The sequence below is a fragment of the Rissa tridactyla genome, chromosome 14, assembly GCF_028500815.1.
Source record: "Rissa tridactyla isolate bRisTri1 chromosome 14, bRisTri1.patW.cur.20221130, whole genome shotgun sequence".
Classification (NCBI taxonomy): Eukaryota; Metazoa; Chordata; class Aves; order Charadriiformes; family Laridae; genus Rissa; species Rissa tridactyla.
In genome coordinates, this window is record NC_071479.1 from 3,271,348 (window position 1) to 3,289,865 (window position 18,518).

The window sequence follows — 18,518 nt, forward strand, 5'->3', positions numbered from 1 at the left end:
TAGCAAGGGTTTTTCTGCTGCTACCCATTCTGGGTTGTCTTTGACCAAGGTGACAACCACCATTCTTCTGGGTTGTCCTGGCGGAAACTGGGGCCTGGAGCCTCCCAGCACTGCGAGTGCTTCATCTCCTGTCTGTGAGCTGAGTTTGCCCTCTGCTGTTTGCTGAATAGACTGTTCCCTCTGGTTAATCCGAAATGGGAGGGTAAGAACAGCAAGACCTGAAGAACCAGAATGGTCACCCCCAGATTTTAAGAACTTAAGAACTGTGACACTTAAAAAAAGTGACACCCACAAAGGTGGAAAAGCCTTATCTGAGACTTTAGTGTACACTTACTTTATGTTCTCAAGCTTTTCTTTATAATCACAAAGACCAGAACCCTCCCCCCCCCTTTTTTTTTTATTCTTCCCTAAATAAAATCCAATACTTAGAATTTAGCCCCCTGATCTCTTGAGACCAGGGATTTGGGTGTGACAGAGAGTGCTGCTGACAAGAGGATCAAAGGCTGTATGAGCCCACAGAGGAAGGTGCCCTGGGATGACAAGAGGTGCCTGCAATGAGGGGAGGTGCCCTGTGATGAGGACTCAAATAGGTTTGCTTTCTCCCCCTGCTCTGACACCATATTCTCTCTCCATCCCTAAACTGCAGACCTGCTTCCATCTGGCTCCCAGGTTGGTTGCTGCCCTCCACTGCCCTGCCTTCTCTTCTGCAGCCATCCAGCCCCGGGAGCATTCATCGCCAGGATGCCAGACACCCTGGAAAGGACGCAAGGGCTTGTCAAGAAAGCTGCTGGCTTCTTGCCACATGTTTGCAAACTGAGATCAGCCTTCAGGCTCCTCTTGTTGCTGTTTGTTTTCTCCTCTGTTCCTAACAGCCTCTCCCTGTGCTGTCGCTACTGTCGCCCTGCAAAGAGGGGCACAAACAAAGGTGTGGCAGCGGTTGATGTCTGGCTGGGCTGGTGGGACTCTGCTGGACATCCTCCTGTGCCTCCCAGCTCTCATGGGCAGGGTAGGAACTGACCTGGTACTTGTTTCAGAGGAACTTCTGCATTCCCAGCTGGTGCCAGGGAGCTGGTGTCTGCGGGTGGCTCAGCCCAGGGAAGGAGCATCGACTGGGATGTTCAATGCTGAGATCTTTCTCACATCTCCCTTTGGAAGTGGCTTCTGGGACTAGCCACTGTAGAAAGACTGCACAGATCATCTCTAGAGCGCTTCTCTAGGTGCTTTTGTACAGCTCCTAGGTGGACACTTTGTTCCATGCGTGGACAAGGCTTCAAAAGGTAAGTGTTAACCAGGCAGTAACAGGGGGACGTGGGAGGGAGCTGACTTCCTTGACTCTCTGATCATACAGTTGTTGCCTCAAGTGAGCGCGCTGACTCCTGAGCACCCAGGGCAGCTCTTCAGGGTGTATTGACCCAGAGCAGGACATTTACCAACTGTGTCATATCCCTGTCTCTCCCCGAGACTCCCTCACTAGGCTGAGAAAATTAATGATAACAGGTAACATTTGCAAACACCACAGAAATGTAAATTATGAGGGTCTTTATGGGCAATTATAGATGAGAAAAAAAGGCATAAAAATGACCTAGGTTGTTCTCAAAGGGCAGCAATGACTATTCCTTTCACATGGTTATTTCAGACGTGGATATCAAGTAAGCAGAGCCCTAGCACAGCTGAAAGATGGATAACAGTTTTGCATCTGGAGAATCAGATCCTCTATCTGGTATGTGGATAATGAGCCTCCATTTTCCTCTGTACAGTCATAGCAAAGACTTGGATAACTTTATTTTAAACCAAGGATTTATCTCCTGCTGAAAGATTTAGTGCTTAGTTTAATCTGGATTGCATGACTTCAGACACAATGGAACAAATATTTTGAAGTTTGGAGAGTGTTGGACAGTTTTGTAACTGTGCTTGTAGCTCCTACAGCAGCACCAAAATTCCCCATTTCATGCTGCTTTCTAACAGAAACCTCTATTGTCTATAGTGAAGACACATGTGAAGAGATGCTAAAACATATCTTTTATCTCTCGCTTCCACAGATGTGGCCTTGGCTTGGAAGAGTCTTCTGAAAGCCAAAGCAGTGGTACGTGCGGTTCAGGGAACACTTGCTGTCACATATCCTTTATCGCTCTGTATCTGTGCATCTGTGGATCTGTTGCTACCTGTGCATCACCTCCATAGAGTTTTCCTTCATGGATATAATGTAAAGTGATTGTTTGTTCTTTCGCAATGAACATATAACCTCTTTAATCATTTGCTAAATGACAAAGAGAGGATAAAGAGAAAAGCAAGGAACCTTACCAAATTTCACAACACACTTCAAAATTAATGACAAGAACAGCTGAAGGTTTGCCTTGCTTGTGACTGAAGCCCTGAGCAGAATAATAGCTGACACTGAGCTGGGACATCCTCTGAATTCTCCCTGTCTTATTGTCCTCTTCATAGGAAACATAATAATTTTTATAGCAGGCACAGCAGCTGCAATCGTAACAGTGAAATTACTTGCATGAATGCATATTGTCTAAATCATGCAGTGTTGCTTGCGCAGTCAAGGCCTGACACTTGTATCACACTATTTAAGTTACTGTCGGCTGGGGTTACTTCCAGCTTATGCTGTTTTTAAAAACATGAGAGCAGCTCTGGTAAAAACCTGAGGCACACATACATACAAAGTGTAAATAATGGAGAGAGGTGATTTCACCTCTTATCTCCCCAGTCAATTGCATTCTTTCCAACTGTAGGAAATACCACATGGAACATGCTCAGACATGCCAGTATTTACAGAGTAACTAGGAGCTGCAAAATTAATCAGAGACGCAGTGTATGCCAGCAAAAGGCTACCATGGAAAAAAAACATATGTCTCCCTTCAAAAGAAAAATCTGCCTTTTCACAGCTACAAAGGATTGAAAACAAATTTTATCATCAAACGTGGAGTTGTGCCAAATCACAGGCAGCCAGAAGAAAGCTTTGGCATGAAAAAAGCTTTGGTGAGTTCTGAGTTACTGGGAAACTGCTGAGACAGGGGACTGCTTTGGTGCTAGAGGGAAGGGAAGGTGTTAAAAGATGGTGAAAGGTCCTCTTCTATTGAAGAAAGTGTATATTTTCAGCTATCTGCTAATGCTCCCAGAAGAATTTCACAATGCAGAAGGAGTCACACCTTGCTGGAGAAAGTTCAGGCAAAAGCTGCAGCATTAATACCCACCAGCTACAGCAAAGGAAAAGCCACTTGTGCCTGACCTCTGAGGGTTTTTTTTCTAGAGATAACTGAAGTGATGTAAATACAGAATTTTGTTTATTTAATTTTGCACAAAATACATAATATGTTTCAAATCATCTCTAAAAGACAAAGTGGGACAAGAAAAAAGCAGGAAATTGAACGAAATTACACAAGACTTAAAAACTAATAAGACTTCACTTGTTTTTATTTCTGTATCTGCTGGGTATTTTGTTTTGAGATGGTTTATTGTCTGGGAACAGTTTAAGCTGCCAGCCTTTAATATTTATGGGTGCTATTTCCTCTATACGCAGTAGGGCTTTGTACCAGGCTCATGGAGATGGCCCACTGCCTGGACCCCGGTCGCGGTAACAAGGATAGCAAGAGAGGTGTGTTGAGTTGATCTGTTAGAAGATTTTTGCACGTAAATCTTTTCTCTTGCTCCCAAGCCATTTGAAAAAGGGAAGGAAAGATGAGATGAATGTTTGTCACTGGGTTTAAATGACACGGGGCATGACGTGACCTGGTGGAGCACATTTTAACGCCGTGTACTACGGTACTCAAATAGCTGGGACACAGGCTACTAAAGGTAGCGTGGGTTTCTGTGCAAGCTAGTAGCCAAATCCTCAGTCTGCCCCACAGGCCTGGGTGGCATGGAGACAGCGTTCACAGAGATTTTTACACCAAAGTACAAACTCACTTTTCCACCCCAGAACTGCAATGCTGGCAGGCTCGTTACCAAGTGTGAAGGAAATTGTACACAGGTGTCCGAAGAGACAGATTTGGTTGGGGAATAGTCCCCAGTAAAATGAACTGGTTTAATTTAATGGTTAAGGAACCTTTTTGACATTTTGATATTGACATAATTTTGCTACGCTGTAGATGGGGAGAGGAACAGAGATGAAACAGCTATGAATGAGAAAAAGAGCAATGAGATTCCTCCAGCCTGCAGGTAAATAACAATCTTAATGTACAGCACTTGGCGGATGAGGAAGCATAGGCACACATAAAAGGATTTAAAATTCTGGGATGTAGGACTTTAGAAAAAGTTTAGCACCTTACTATTTATTAGAAAAAAAGAAAAAGTCACCAGACAATTTCACCCTCGGAAATGCTGACCAATAAAACAGTGGAACACGCCAATGGCCTGACATCAGTTCTCTGTGTCTGTCTGCCCGTGCTTGTAATAACTCTTATCAGACCATGGTTCGCTTTGTATTTTCCCAATATTATCTGCATTTGCCAAACTCTTGGTAATTGGCAAAACGCTGATCCTGTGGAGACACTGAGATCACCATAGGAGCATGTTCTAGAAATTCAGCTGTCACTCATATTAGCTGTCTATTGAATAATTTAATAATACACTCTACATGTTCAGTCTTGTTTTTCTTTTTCTTAAGAAAGGGAAACTGTGCTGCTCTCTCCCCTGCTTGGTCACAGAGCTGTTTCCTTGAGAGCCCTGCCGTGAGCTCTGGCCCATCCAGAATGACCCCTCTCTCCTCCCGGGGCGACTCCTGCTCAGCACCATGCAGCCCTGCCAGGAGGGAGGCTGAGGATGGTGAAAGCACGGCTGGGACACGATCTCCTGCAAAGAGCCTGTACAGACCAAGATGGGACAATTTCAGGGAGCAGTCAGATTCAAGAGGTCGCGCAGTAGAAAGGGAAAAATCTCCCTGCTGTCTGCATCACCCACCTCGCTCCCCCGCAGGGAGCAGTCTGTTCTCAGCTGTCCCACATGGCAGCCGGAGCAATGCTCCCATGCCCATGGCTGTCCTGCTTCCTACATACCACCTTCCATCAGCCAGCAGGCGCAGTGATCAGAAGCTGGAAGAGTTGTGGAAGAAATCACCCCAAAAGAAGTTAGAACAACTCAAGAAGAGAATCCAGGAGCAGAAGCAAAAGCAGCAAGCGGCCTCTCAGGAGCAGAAGTGCCTGACTTCTGCCTATGCTAAAGAGCCACCACAAAAAAGACCTTTGAAGAGGAAGGTGTGCAAAGTGGCGTCTGCTCCTCCTGCTCCAGCTTACAGAGGTCAGTAGTAGTCTGGCGTCTATGGAGAAAGGCTGAAACTAGCAGTGCTGAATAACTAACCCCACAGCTTCCACCTCACGCTTTGGTTTATGTTAGGCAGCAACCGTGTTCATGTGATAAATTCATTTACTTCTGCAGCCCTTGGGGGAGCCGTAAACCTCCCTGTGCTATACATATCAGCCTGCTTACTGAGTTCACTCCTCCAGTGGATTTACTCCCCAGCACGCACAAATTTGTAAATTTCTTTCCACAAAATAGGAAAGAATTTGCTGCAAATATATTCTTTTCTCCCCTTTCCTCCCTCATTCTTCCTTTTGCCAGATATAAAGCATGAAATGGGAAATAGCAGCACAGTAATTTGGAGAGGCATCACAGGTATTTAACGCAGGAATTCTGTAGTTCAGAGGCATTACAGGGGATTTAAGGGTTCATTCAGTGGAACTAGTGTGGATCTGAAAGCAAATATTATTAGACTTCCTTATCCTGCTTTGCTGCTAAATTTGGGGCTGAAGTACCATTCATCTACAGCTGTCACTTTAGTTTAGGGTGATTTAAGATCTCAGGTTGCTGTGAGTAATACATGGACTCGAAGAGTAAGGGCTGCCTACGGCTAGCCTGACTAGCCTGCCCGCTTGGCAGTCTTTTCAGCCAACGGGGGATTACTGAGGGTATAGTAGACTAGAGCAGACGAGCTGAAAAGCTGTACATAATAAATCTTATTGCTATAATAGCATTAGCATTAATTCATTGGGCACTATGATCCCTGTCACACACCACCAGCTTCCATGGGCTTAGATTTGCTCCAAATCACCTTTTACAACAATGTATGGAAGTATTTTATGGCGCTCACCTTGGGTCTGTGGGAGCAGACATCCGTGCTGCCGTCTCGCCCTTTCAGCTGAATCAGGCAGCAATTTCTGTCATCACTGCGCAGCGTTACCCCTCCTAATACCCAGGAGCCAAAGCCACAATCCCTGCTGAGCCTCTTCTGAACATGCTCGGGGGGAAGGCTAGTTTAGGTTGTTTTTATCCCAGATCATTTTACATAACTGAGTTAGGGAAATACCAGACAAACAGTTCAACTTGCAGAACAGAGGCAGCCTCTGAGGCTGAGGATTAACAGGTCCAGACACTCAGTTCGGATGCAGCTTGTTCAGCTTGTCTGACTGTACTTTACCATTGAAAAAAGTGTCCCAGCTGCTTTGCCAGATATTACCTCTGTCAGATATCTGCAGCCTGGCCTAGGAAGCCTGCTTCTGCTTTGCTTTTTTTCTCTGGGTTTGGTGACAGCAGTCATGTCTGCAGTTTGATTTTAGCTGCATACTAATTCTTTTATGTATTTTTTTTTTCCCCTTCTGATTAAAGACCAAAGAGAGAGAAGCTCAGCACGGAGAATTCAAATGCAAAGCCAGAGGCAGCCTTCACCCAAGTCCTCTGCTCTGGAGAGAACAGTGAAAGATAAATGTAAGGATGAAAATCATGAGAAGTTACACAAATTGATGGACAAAACTACTGGAGGTCAGTGGCATCTGAGCACTCACCTGCCAAAATCTTTAGCTGGTTATTAAAATAATACCAAATCCTAGGATCCGCAGTCAGGGACCAGGGCCTAGTTATACCAAGCAGGAAACAAAGAAAACCATTGAGGGAACAGATAAAAATCAGCATTTGTTCAAAGAGGCGGAAGACGACCACTGCCAGCACAAGGACACAAGGCTTGATGTCTAGGTTAGCTGCTGGTGAATTGTGCTGAGGCCCCCGGATGCGGTGTCAGACTGGCCACCTGATACCACTTTCTGTCACTGAAAAATAAGCCATACGGCCGAGGTGGGAAGAGCTGTCTGTCACTTATTCAGTTCTGTGTTTCCTAATGAATTAAGAGGGCCACCAAAAGGCAGGGATTTCCTGGCCTGCAAAATAGGGACCGAATCAAAGTAGTGAAAAGTCAGATGAATCATCCACAGCCTTACTACAAAGTCAATAGCAGGAACAGGAATCCCAGTCACTAGTTCTCAGTTTACTTTGACTGGTATGTCTAAGTGCAGATTTTCATTCCTGGTGCAATTTTACGCCTTTAACTTTGCATCGGAAATAGTTGCATTCAGGCTTTGTGGGGAGCAAGGCAAGTAGGGGAAGTGCTACGGGCACTGCTCACTCAAAGTGGTTGCATTTTACACTAGCCAAGGTACTAGATATGTAACTTGTGTGAAACAGAAAGAAAAAAATCCAAGCTATCTAATGCTGTGCAGATGAAATTATGACCATAGTGGCATCATGTGCTCTGCTACCTAAGTACTATTTAAAATGCATGAAATATATAATAATTTCCTTCTCCCTCCTTTTTTTTTTTTTTGTTTTAATGGATTGTTTGAAAAATGGCTTGATCTTCCTCTGAGAGTGGGTCATAATAAGACCATGCCACATGAAGCATTCATCATTGTAACTGCCAGTGTCATGGTGTCTTTATTGGCTATTAGTTTCTGTCAGTGAAAGAGCCAAGGCAGGGCTACAAAGAGATGAATGAGGGGCAGAGGTTAGAGCCAGAGTACTCAGGAATTTGATGAATTATAAATTTGCTGTAGTTAACAAAAAATTAAGTCACAACAGCTATAAAATATTCATCTGTTCATAGGTAGGAAAAAACAGGAGGATATTTAAATCAAAAAATTTCCTTCTAGCAAGTGTTTTCATCAGGAATACAGACTGCTCGTGAACTTTAGCATCATAGTTTCTGTAGTTAATAAACACTGTGTAGATAAAAAAAAGATTTAATTGAAATCAGGCAAGATGGTGAAGTGAAGACTGTTAGATCTACATATTAATTTGTCAGTTGCATTCAGAGAAACTAAGACAGCATAGAAATAAATACATCCTGCATTTTTAATACTGCTAAACTAGAAAACAAAGTAATTCAGCAAGGTGTTTCATTAAAAACACTGATGGATCTCAGCTGTCCCAAGTCCAACAAATTTTGGCAATTCCATCCGTGCTTCCTGCTGTCAAACACCAAAGAGCATAGGTCAAGTGAATAATCCCTTTGAAGGCATCCCAACTAAGTCCACGTGATTGTAAGAAGTGATTTCAGCCCTACAGAGAGTGAAGTTATTCCTTGTCTGAAAAACATAATTTCTCTTATGTCATGACCTAAACCGCACGATTAAGATGAGCCTCCAGAACATCTCAGAGTCTGCTGCAAATTCTGCTGACGTAGGTGGCTGTGACTCCTCCAGTGGCTATGGTACGGAGCCCAGGGCTGTTAGCGGAGGCAATGTTGCCTTACAGCTGTTGTTCACAAAGCAAAGGGGAATCTCAGGACAATCCCATTAGCCAGTCAGTCTCTAAAAGTGCTTTGTGTCCAACAGATGATTCTCAGAGGTGCTGCACAGTCAGCTCAGCTCACCGACAGGTTTACTGAACAGAAGCTAGAAAAGCTTGACTCGGTCAGTTGACTGAGTACTGAACCACATCTTTGAACTGAGGATGATACTGACTTAAGAGCAAAATCTTTTATTTAAAATAACAAACTTGAATATTTTTATTGGGAGAGAATTTGGTGGGGAGGATTTCCATGCAAAAACCAAATAAGTACCTGTTTAGTCACCTGCTGCTGGACAACCTGGCCCAGGTTGCCCAGAGAAGTAGTGGATGCCCCATCCCTGGAAGTGGTCAAGACCAGGTTGGACAGGACTTTGAGCGACCTGGTCTACTGGGAGGTATTCCTGCCCATGGCAAGGCGGTTGGAACTAGATGATCTTTAAGGTCCCTTCTAACCTGAACCATTCTATGATTCTGTTTGCAATAAATACATAATTATGCCAGTGCAAGTATTGGCATGCTGTGAATGCAATCTGAAATCATGAAGTAAAACAGTGATAAATATTGTCCATTATGTGACACCACCTATTAAGCAAGAATCATTTGTTTGTGCTGCATACTGTATCATTTATTTTTGCATTATACATTGTCTCTCGTCCTCTGTCATTCATTGATTCTTCCACACTGCATCCTGCTGATTCTCACCAGTTTAAAAATGAATTACTCTAGTGAGTTTGAAGTAATCACAAGGAAAATCACATTTTTGTTATCCCCCTCCCTCCAGTTCTCAAATCTGCTGGTACGCAGTAAGTACCAGCTGTCTGCAGCTGCCGTCATAGAATAAAGCTCTATGACACTCTCAGATCAACGTCCCGACCTCCTCTGAGTGTTCTTGAGAACTCTGGGAGTCAATGGCTTCTGGGTAAAGCTTGTAAGAACTGTGTGAACGTGCTACAACTGTTAAATTATATAAATGTTAATGGTAAAGCCTTAGGAGATCACTGAACCTTCATGTGTTGCCCTCAACTGATTCATGAACCAGCTCTCTGTCAGTCGGTGAATAGACACTAGCAGAGTGACAGCCTCCAAAGTTTGAGCCCTTTAAAAATTTTTTGGTATCAAAGTAGCATCAACTTTTTGTTTCAGCCTGCTCTGACTGAAACTTTTTAGATCTCCCCACACCTTGAGTGTGAATCCTGGAAACTGCCATTAAAAAGATTTATGATAGAGTTACAATTTTCTTTCAAAGAAAATGTGAGGGTTTAATTAACAAATCCTTTGTTTCAGGTGCAAAGTTACCTGGTGCTTCTGCATGGAGAGAAGGTCAGAAGTTAGCGAGAAAGTTGCTTGGTCCACTTCCTACTTTTCCAAATCTGAGGAGCACAGCTGAAGAGCAGACCACAGCAAATACCTTTGGTACAGTTGCCTCTCTACTACACTAGTTGTTTTGGCACACAAAGAAAGAGATACAGCATCAGCATCACGTCCTGCACATAGTAGCACACTCTGCTCTTTAGCTGGGTTGGTTTGCCAGACACAGCTTCCCTGGGTCTACCAACAGCTGAAGCTGGCCACTGTGTTCTCATTGTGCTACACTGACAAGCACAAGAGGTTTATGAGATAAAGGGTTTCACTGCCCATATATATTAAATTCTGAAGGGCCACAAACTGCACATCATTTGTACAAATGGCCATTGCAACTTCAAATTTTGCATTTACGGACCTGTCTTCTCCTTAGGGCGTTGCAGATTTTACAACAGACATACAAGCCTTGGCTACACATGCAAATAGGCCTCAGACCTATAATAGGAAGCAGGTTTTGAGATGCAGGATACAGGAATTGATACATCTCTGAAGTAATAACGCCACTGTTTTTTCAAAATGCTTCCCACAGAACCTGGTAGAGGATTTGTAGCAATGCCAGCAATGGAAAACAGCTCCAGAGAAAAGGGAAATGAACCTGTGGGGAAAAGCCCTGAATTCAAAAGCTATGCGGTGCCCCCCAGCAAGCCTATTGAAAGGGGCAGCAGTGCACCAACCAAGGGTACAAAACAAATACTCAGGAACCTGCATTTGCAAAGCCAGTGTCATGATGATCACAGACGTACCAGGCTCGTGAAAGACATTGCAAAAGGAAAGGTAGAAGTTCTGCAGCGATACCCAGGGATGCATTCTCCTTCATCTGGACCTCGGGGCATAACTCCCTCTGCCTTCAGGGGGGAGAAGGCACAATCTTCATTAATGGAAGATGGAGCCGAGCCCAGCCGCTTAGAAAGCTGCAGCAGGGGAAAAAGCACATCTCAGAGACAGAAAGGCTCAAGCAGCCCTGCAAAGAAAGGGTCTGAGAAAGAAAACCTTAAGCACCCTTCAAAGAGGAGGGTAAACATTAAAAAACCTCACCCCTACAGCCCTGAAATTGTTCAGGAATTTATGCAACGAAAGAATGAAGAAAGAAGGAAAAAAAGACTAGAAAAGAAAAAGTCTTTGGTGCAGGCCATGGAGATGAGAAATAAGAGACTGCAAGAAGTATACAGGAAACAGAAAGAAGCTATTGGAAAGAAAACGTGTTCTGACCAGCTGTGCAAGTTCATTGGGGAAACAGCACCTGCAAAAGAAAGTCCGCAGCCTAAACTTGAGCAAGTAAGTTGTAAAGGAGTGGCAGATTGAAACCCCTCCAATCTTGATTAGTACAGCACCATGTAGGAGATGAAACACTTCATACAAATGCTTTGAAATGCCAGGGAGAAAAAGTTTTATCTGGAAAAATAAAGCAATTAACTTCTAATTATGGCAAGAACTGCTGTGCTCATTAGTAAGGCTGGAACCCTTGACTTCAGGGTCAAAAGCCTGGAAATCTTCATTGCTTGAGCTAAAAGAACAGGTTTGTTGTTTTGTGCACGCAGTTTTCCAGTTACACAAACTGATTATTAAGTGGAACAAAAGCCAAATATTACCCTCATGTTGCCTAGCTATTTAGTGCTTACACTAATGGTCCCTTCTGTCTTAGGAGCAAATCAGTGGTGGAATCCTGGAGAGCAGTTTCATGACCTGTGTGGATAAAACACCATGTACTCTATTAAGTAAAGATCACAGAAGCAGGTACGCAGACATAAAAGGCATCATAGAAAGCCTCTTTCTCAGCACACATTGCAGACTTTTCATACTATTCTGTTGTAAACTATAAAAAAATAGAGTAATGGTCTACTGTACTGTCCTATCTAACCTTAAAATCAGCCTTACCCCAGTTACAGAATGCAGGAGCATCGGAGAGCGCTTTTGAGCGTGGAAGGACAGCGATGCTCTGGCTCTCCAGATTGAGGCAAACTTTTCAGCCTACTTTTAGGCTTTGTATTTTTAAATAATAATAATTCCTTGCCAGCCCCAGGCTGATTCTTCTCTGCATCTGTCAGCAGTTCATGCTCCATCCTGAATCTATCATTTGACAAATGTATCTATAGACGGGGAAATCTGTTTCTTTTTCTTTTGTGAAGCGCTTTAGCTGAGGATACTGGTCTGTGCAGAAAGCTACTGTTACTTTGTCTTCATAAAGTGACATTTCTCCTTTTTGTTTAAACAGGAATCAACTTCTATACATGGCTCAATCCCCTCAAAAAAGAGCAGCATTACCTTCTCCAGCACCACGGGAATCTGAATGCTGGTTTCTCAGTCCTCTGAAATGTGAAGACCTGAGGGACTGCTCTCCCCCAGCTCTGCGTACGCCTCCTCTGAGCTTTTCCCTTCCTCAGAAACATGCAAAATCTTACTCCAAGGACCTGACTTCTGGTCTTTCTCCATACAGAAGTAAACAGGACCGAGTGAAAGCCATACATAGTCTATCCAAGGAACTTGCAGAAAAGATTGAGATGGCAACTAAAAGACTGAATGCAGCAAGCTGGATTAAAGACTCTGCTGACAAAACATCAACAGAGACAACTTTGGACCTTTACAATGAATTATCCTCTGTCCCAAAGCCTGAGACATCCAAGGATGAGCAAGACAGGACAATGACTATACAAATGCTTCTGGACACCCCAGACCCTGATGTGTTACGTGTGTCATCAGATAGAGAATTTCATAGATGGGGCAGGATTAGCCTTGTGGGTAGCACCAAAGGAGCAACAGCCCTGGAGAGAGAGAAGGAAATATCCGTTCCTTTGCCTGGTGGGAGAGCAATGAGCAAAGAACTACCATGGACTCATAATGCAGGACAGAGGCATCTCAACACTGGGAAAGACCTGAGCAACACATTGCAAGGTAGATCACATTGACACGATGCAGCAGTGAGGCTCAGATGCCATAGCCCAAGTCTTTCAAAGCTACAAAGCAGTGTTTAAGCCTGATCTCCCCTTGGCTATTGGAAGTGTTATGTCTTGGAAAATCCCTGAGCAGTAGGTCCTCTAGGCTGTATCCGTACTGCTCAGAGGGAGCAGTCGCTGAAGCCTTGAGTGTTTGCAGGCTTGTTCTCTGCACAGCTCACAAGTTTAATGCCAACAAGAGTCACGGGTGCCCTCAGCAAGCAGCAAAGGCAGCCTAGGGACCCTCTGACAGCAGCAAGTACAAGCGCTGCACCACGTGCTGTTCAGTATCTTCAGATTAGTAGGGCAGAACCATGACATTTCAGCAAATCTCCTCAGATCAGGAGGTTGCCAGAATCTTAGTAGTGACTGACTTCTCTTATATATCTGTTTGATTAGCACTGAAAAGTCTGCCAGTCCCCCTGCGAGAGGAGAGAGAGGACTGAAGTAGAGGCTATCACATTAAGAAGTAATGATCTAACTTAGATAATGATCTAATTACTTTCTTCTCCTCTCATTGCACCTGTGAAACTACATCTCTTCATTTTATCTGTGGCTTTGCCATTGATTTTGGACACATCGCTTCACCTTCTGGTGCCTAGGCTTTCCCAGAAGCAAGAAAGGAATTATAAGCCTAACCCCACATACTTAGAAATCTGTGGATAAAAAGAACTATATGGAAGTTAAGTGCTCACACATAAACAGGCAGAGAATAGATGCCAAAGCTTGGGCCGTTTCATTTCTACAAAGAGCATATTTATTAAATGCCTTCATTTGTCTTTTTAAAAGGTTTTCCTGTGAATAAGGGCTCCGAGGTGGACATAAGCCTATTGCATGAAAAGCCAATAACCAGCCCAGCCTCTCCATCTCACAGATTCCTCACTAGAAGGTAAACAAATTTGGATATATTATTCTCTGCTAAATGCACCACACACACACACGTAGTTAAAATAAATAGCACCAATTCAGCATGGAGCCAGACTGCTCTTTACTCCTTACGAAGCGAATTGCCAAGTAGGCAGATTTTGACACAAGATATACTGAAAGAGGGAACCACCTATTTGTAGAGAGCGGGAAGATCAATAGGAAAGGTTCAGCTGGGGTTTTTTCTGGGCGAGATGAATCTCCCCTGCAGGAGTTTTGCCCTAGATGCAACCCGCCAGCGGCGTGAGGAGACTGGGAGTGGGGGGGGGGGAGGTTCTTTCCGCGTAGCCAAGCCCTGTCCCGCCTGTCCGGGGGAGCTCTGTCTGTCCCCCGCGCTGCGGACCAGGGACAGGCCCCGGGAGGAGGCGGGTCGGGCGGGGGGCAGTGGCGGCGGCGGCGCCGGGACTGTCCGCCAGGTGGCGCCACGAGCCCGCGCCCGCGGAGCCCCGCGGGCCAGCAACGCGTGTTCGGGAAGGGACACGGGGCTCTGCCTCCCTCCCCGCCCCGGTAGAATAAACCCCTCGGTATTTTAACATATGGCATTGGCAGAAGAATGAATTGATTATCTTTACGAGTGCCTAGTTGAATCTCCACTGATCTCTTTTTTTGCAGGGGATTAAAGAGTGATTTAATGAACTGAATACTATAAATTCATTTTTAATAATTGTTTTCACTCACTTTGCTCCAAAAGCGGGTGAAAAATTCTGATTACTGCAGCTCTACTGGTTGTGTGTATGTGGAACAACACCTACTCACGAACATCAAGTTTCCTTGAGCAGGACACATGTCGGAGCATGGTAATGATTATTCAAAATAGGTTTTGAAGCAGGAAGCTGAGAAAAAAGGATTATATTAATGTAGGTTGTTTTCAGTCAGCCTACGTTAATTAAATGTTTAATGTAGATGACAGCCAACAACAGAGAACTCTCTGCGTTTAGCCCGTGTCTTAGAGAGCAAAGACATATTCATGTAACTGCCCCAGGTGGGTCATCTCCGGTGACAGGGAGGACCATGAAGGCACCTGTTAGTTGAGACACAATCACTAACTGCAGACCAGACCCTGCCCCTGTCCAGCCACAGAGAAGGACAAAGCCAGAGTCCCGACAGGGGACACACATCTCTGCAGAGAGGTCTTCCCTGAGAGAGCAAATCCCCTGAGCCCTAGAAGACTAAATATGACCTGGACAGGCATTACCAAGAAAGGACATATGTGCAGCAAACTGGCCACCATGTCCCCAGCTTCCCGTTCAGAGCGAAGGACGAGGTGTCGGTGCTGTGGTCCCTGCCCAGTGGGATGGCGTGGTGCTGCTTCATGGGCAGTTTGCTGGTGCCAGGGACCAAGCTGGCTGTGCCAACCTGCTGCAGTGAGCCTGCAGAGAGCTCTAGTGGGAAGAAGAGCAGTTTTGTTAACTGAAGGCAGGATATAAGGCACAGCATTCATTTTTAAGAAGATTGTTTACAGCTTTACAGTGCAAAGTAAACAAGATGAAAATGAAAATTGGAGAGATAAGTCCAGAAAGCTCAGCTTACCAAAGTTATGAACAGTAATTACCGGAATTACTGAGAGTTAAACCCCTGTTCTTTGTGTGCAACTACCACATTCACAAAGGTTGGGCTGATTTCTTCTCCGAAAGATCAGTTGCAAGTATTCTGGAGCTGTTCTGTCACAGAAGATGGCAAATGTATAAAACATGAGCACTTGGCACTCAGAGTGTGCAGTGAAGAGAGTCAGAGCTGCACATGCACTGCACCTTAGAGAGCGCAGCCCACCAGGCTGAAGAAAACAGCGTTGTCCATTACTCTTGTCGTGATGCGTGCGTGGTTATATGCAACTCTAATTCACAGTAATGCAATGTAGGTGCAGAACCCCTGTGGGCCCCAAAGGGAATAGCTCCTCAGCTGTAATGGACAAGCATCAGACAAAGTAGAAATAAGACAGACTGCACCGATCTCCTGAACAATGCAATTACTGAGAAAGCAAAGCTCCTGTGTGTTTCAGCAGTGGAGTCAAACAAAGTCCTCAGAGCATCACAGAAAAAAACCCACCAATAAAATAAATCACAACCCTGTTGCAAGTGCTGTTTCAAAAGATGAGGAGAGCTAATTGCAGATAAAATACGGCTGTATTTAGAGATTAGAAGTGGAAAGCGTTGCTATGTTGTGAATGGCTCCAGACTCATCTCCTTGTGGGCTGAGGGCTCCCTCTGATGCAGCAGTAGTGACAGTAAGGGGACGATATAAAGGAAAGACCATCCCATGTCTAACCCTTTCTTAGCTACTGGTAAAGTAGATAATACAAAGGTTCAGAGTAAAAGCCTGTCTTTGAATTGTCCTCAGCTTTTACTTGCATATGATCTAGATTTGAATTTTGCACCTAGTCCTGAAGCCTGCGCGCTCACTCACGGGAAGCACAAGTCGCTGAGAGTCCTTCCGCACACAGCAGTGGGCAGCACACACCAGTAAGGACAACTTGAGGGTCCCTTGATCTAGCTATTCCTGAAGTTGTTCCAGTATCAACCGGTTCACATGCCTGCTGAGGGTACACAGCTACGATCTGATCGGGCAGAAAGCCCATGGTAAACGAGCACCAGTGTGTTAAGGAGGTGATTGAGGAAAACACTTTCCAGGGTCATAATTTCTCCTCCTCCAGACACATTTGCACTGTGAGTGCATGAACTGCCTATGGGGGAGTGTTAGTGGGGAGTGAAGGCAGCCTGTCTCTTGGTGAGCATACAAAGCTTTACAGCACTCTGGTAACAGGCGGCGATAGTGCTATGTTTTAGCCCTTGGTAAATCCGTGCCCGTAGAGCTCATCACCAATGTAGCTAGAGCAAGGTTAGAAAATACGATAGTAAAAGCAGCTGAATTGGGTCTATGCTCCGACTTCCACTGTTGCTACCAGCGGTAATGAGTTATGAGTCCACAGTTGCCTACAATAGATACTGTCTTCAAGAGTTCATCTAAACAAAGCCACCTGTTAAAAACTGACTGTTTGCCAGCCTCATTCACAAATACAAAACATCCAGCATTACAAAATTAGCGCTCTTGAACATGATCTTATCCACAGCCAGTTTCGACAGCACAGTTCTGTGTCTACATGTTTAATTATAGCTGCAAAAACAGTGACTCATGTTCATGCAAGAAACCCTGCAGGTGCCTCTTTCCATAAGAAATGTTCCCATTTCATGCACGGCTGCTCTGCAGTCCACAGGGGCAGCTGAGGGAGATTTGTTGCTAATGCAAATGATTCGCTGATGGGAATTCTCCAAACTGCCAGAAAATGTGTATGCAATTTCATCCTTATTTTTGATTCAATTATCTATGTAAGTGGCTTTCTATTACATTCCTGAGAGTCAAAAAGATTGTAATACTTTTGCGTAAATTCAGTTTTGAAAGTGCATGGGGCAGTCTCACAGGCTTAGGCAGTGCAAGCAGCGCCAGGCAGAGGTCTGACGTTCAGAGTTGTTAGATCACAGCTCCTGCTGTGGACCCAGTAGTGCCTTCTCTTTAGCCACTGCAAATCCGAAGAACCTCATCTGGGAATTGTGATGGTTTATGCCCACTGCAGAGCTGGTTGTGTCTGGTGGAGAGTGGTTGCTGGGCACCCCTGTTAACCCCAGTATTTTCTGTAGAATCTGCATTGACTTCCACTGGTGTTGGCAGTGGCCTTTCCTGGAAACAGGCAGGGTTGGATTTGGACCGTGGCATCAGTCTTTTCAAACAGAAGTAGGCATTTCTCAAGAGCCAAAGGAAACAGTGGCATTGACTAAAATACTAACACAACACAAATGCAGAGACAATACTCCATGCATTTGCCCAACAAATATTAGAACTGCTTTTTAAGAAGACCCTGTTACCTATTCTCTTTCTCTCTCATCCACCTTTGCTCCCGCTTTCTGAAGACTACATCCAAGACGCGTTAGTGGAAGCTGTACTAATCGTTTTAGCAGTTTCTGGGTCATGAAAAACAAAGAAAAGCTTATTAATGAGAAAAATGAAATGAGATTTCCCTAAGCTGATTGCTGATAAAAAAAATTTCCATGTTCATTTTTCTGTATAAAAAAGAAAACATCTGTCACCGTTTCAATGTGTCTCAGTGTCCCTGCCTGTGTTTCAGCTGAGGCTTGATCAGTAAATGCCCATTTTCACACCTTCCTTCCTAATCTTTTTAGTTAAGCCCAGATAGTTACAGATCAAAACAAAGTAAAACCAGTTATCTGAGATCTTCATCAGGACTGTGGGACCTGGTGCTGACATTGTTTCGAAATATTAAAGTATATATAACAAATCTAGTTGGGCCATAGCCATGTCCCAGAAACGCTGGAACAGAGACCGGTACTTTGTGTTTCTAAAAAGATTTCAGAAAACTTTGCCAAGGATCAGAGCTAGATTGTGCAACCAAGTCCTAACAATGGCACAGATTGTACAATGCAACCCTCATAAATTAAGCTTCAAATGGCAAGGTTGTTGTTTCTATTTTCTACCAGGTTGAAAAATATGCAGCTCTCTCAGAGAAGTATTTAGAGTAGGTAAAGACGAGTGTTTTATCTTTCCTGACAACATCGAGGTACAAGAAAGGGGATTTTGTACATTGGCAGGTATGACTTTTCAGTGAGTCTTTTGTTTCCATTTAACAAAATTGAATAAATGATAGCTTTGTTAAAATGAAATAACTATTTTTTTGTTCCAAAGATTGTTTATACTCTTGCACAATCTCAAAAACTCTGAGTAATTGTTGTT

General features: G+C 44.2%; 1 protein-coding gene across 7 annotated transcripts in view; it reads left to right on the forward strand.

Annotated features, from left to right (window-relative positions):
- Positions 1–972: 972 nt before the first annotated feature.
- CCDC187 (coiled-coil domain containing 187) overlaps positions 973–18,518 on the forward strand; it is a 44,763-nt gene continuing 27,217 nt past the window's right edge. For 2 of the 7 annotated variants that reach the window (XM_054220179.1, XM_054220181.1), the window contains exons 1-12: positions 973–1,277; positions 1,637–1,720; positions 2,040–2,083; positions 2,895–2,988; positions 4,098–4,167; positions 4,616–5,244; positions 6,610–6,762; positions 9,847–9,975; positions 10,454–11,199; positions 11,567–11,658; positions 12,137–12,813; positions 13,644–13,743. In XM_054220179.1, coding sequence (XP_054076154.1) covers positions 1,678–1,720; positions 2,040–2,083; positions 2,895–2,988; positions 4,098–4,167; positions 4,616–5,244; positions 6,610–6,762; positions 9,847–9,975; positions 10,454–11,199; positions 11,567–11,658; positions 12,137–12,813; positions 13,644–13,743 — 2,777 coding nt within the window. In that variant the 5' untranslated portion in view covers positions 973–1,277; positions 1,637–1,677. Of the gene's footprint in view, positions 1,278–1,636; positions 1,721–2,039; positions 2,084–2,741; positions 2,989–4,097; positions 4,168–4,615; positions 5,245–6,609; positions 6,763–9,846; positions 9,976–10,453; positions 11,200–11,566; positions 11,659–12,136; positions 12,814–13,643; positions 13,744–18,518 lie in introns of those variants that run through there. The other 5 variants (XM_054220182.1, XM_054220180.1, XM_054220185.1 and 2 more) reach the window with 5 other exon arrangements.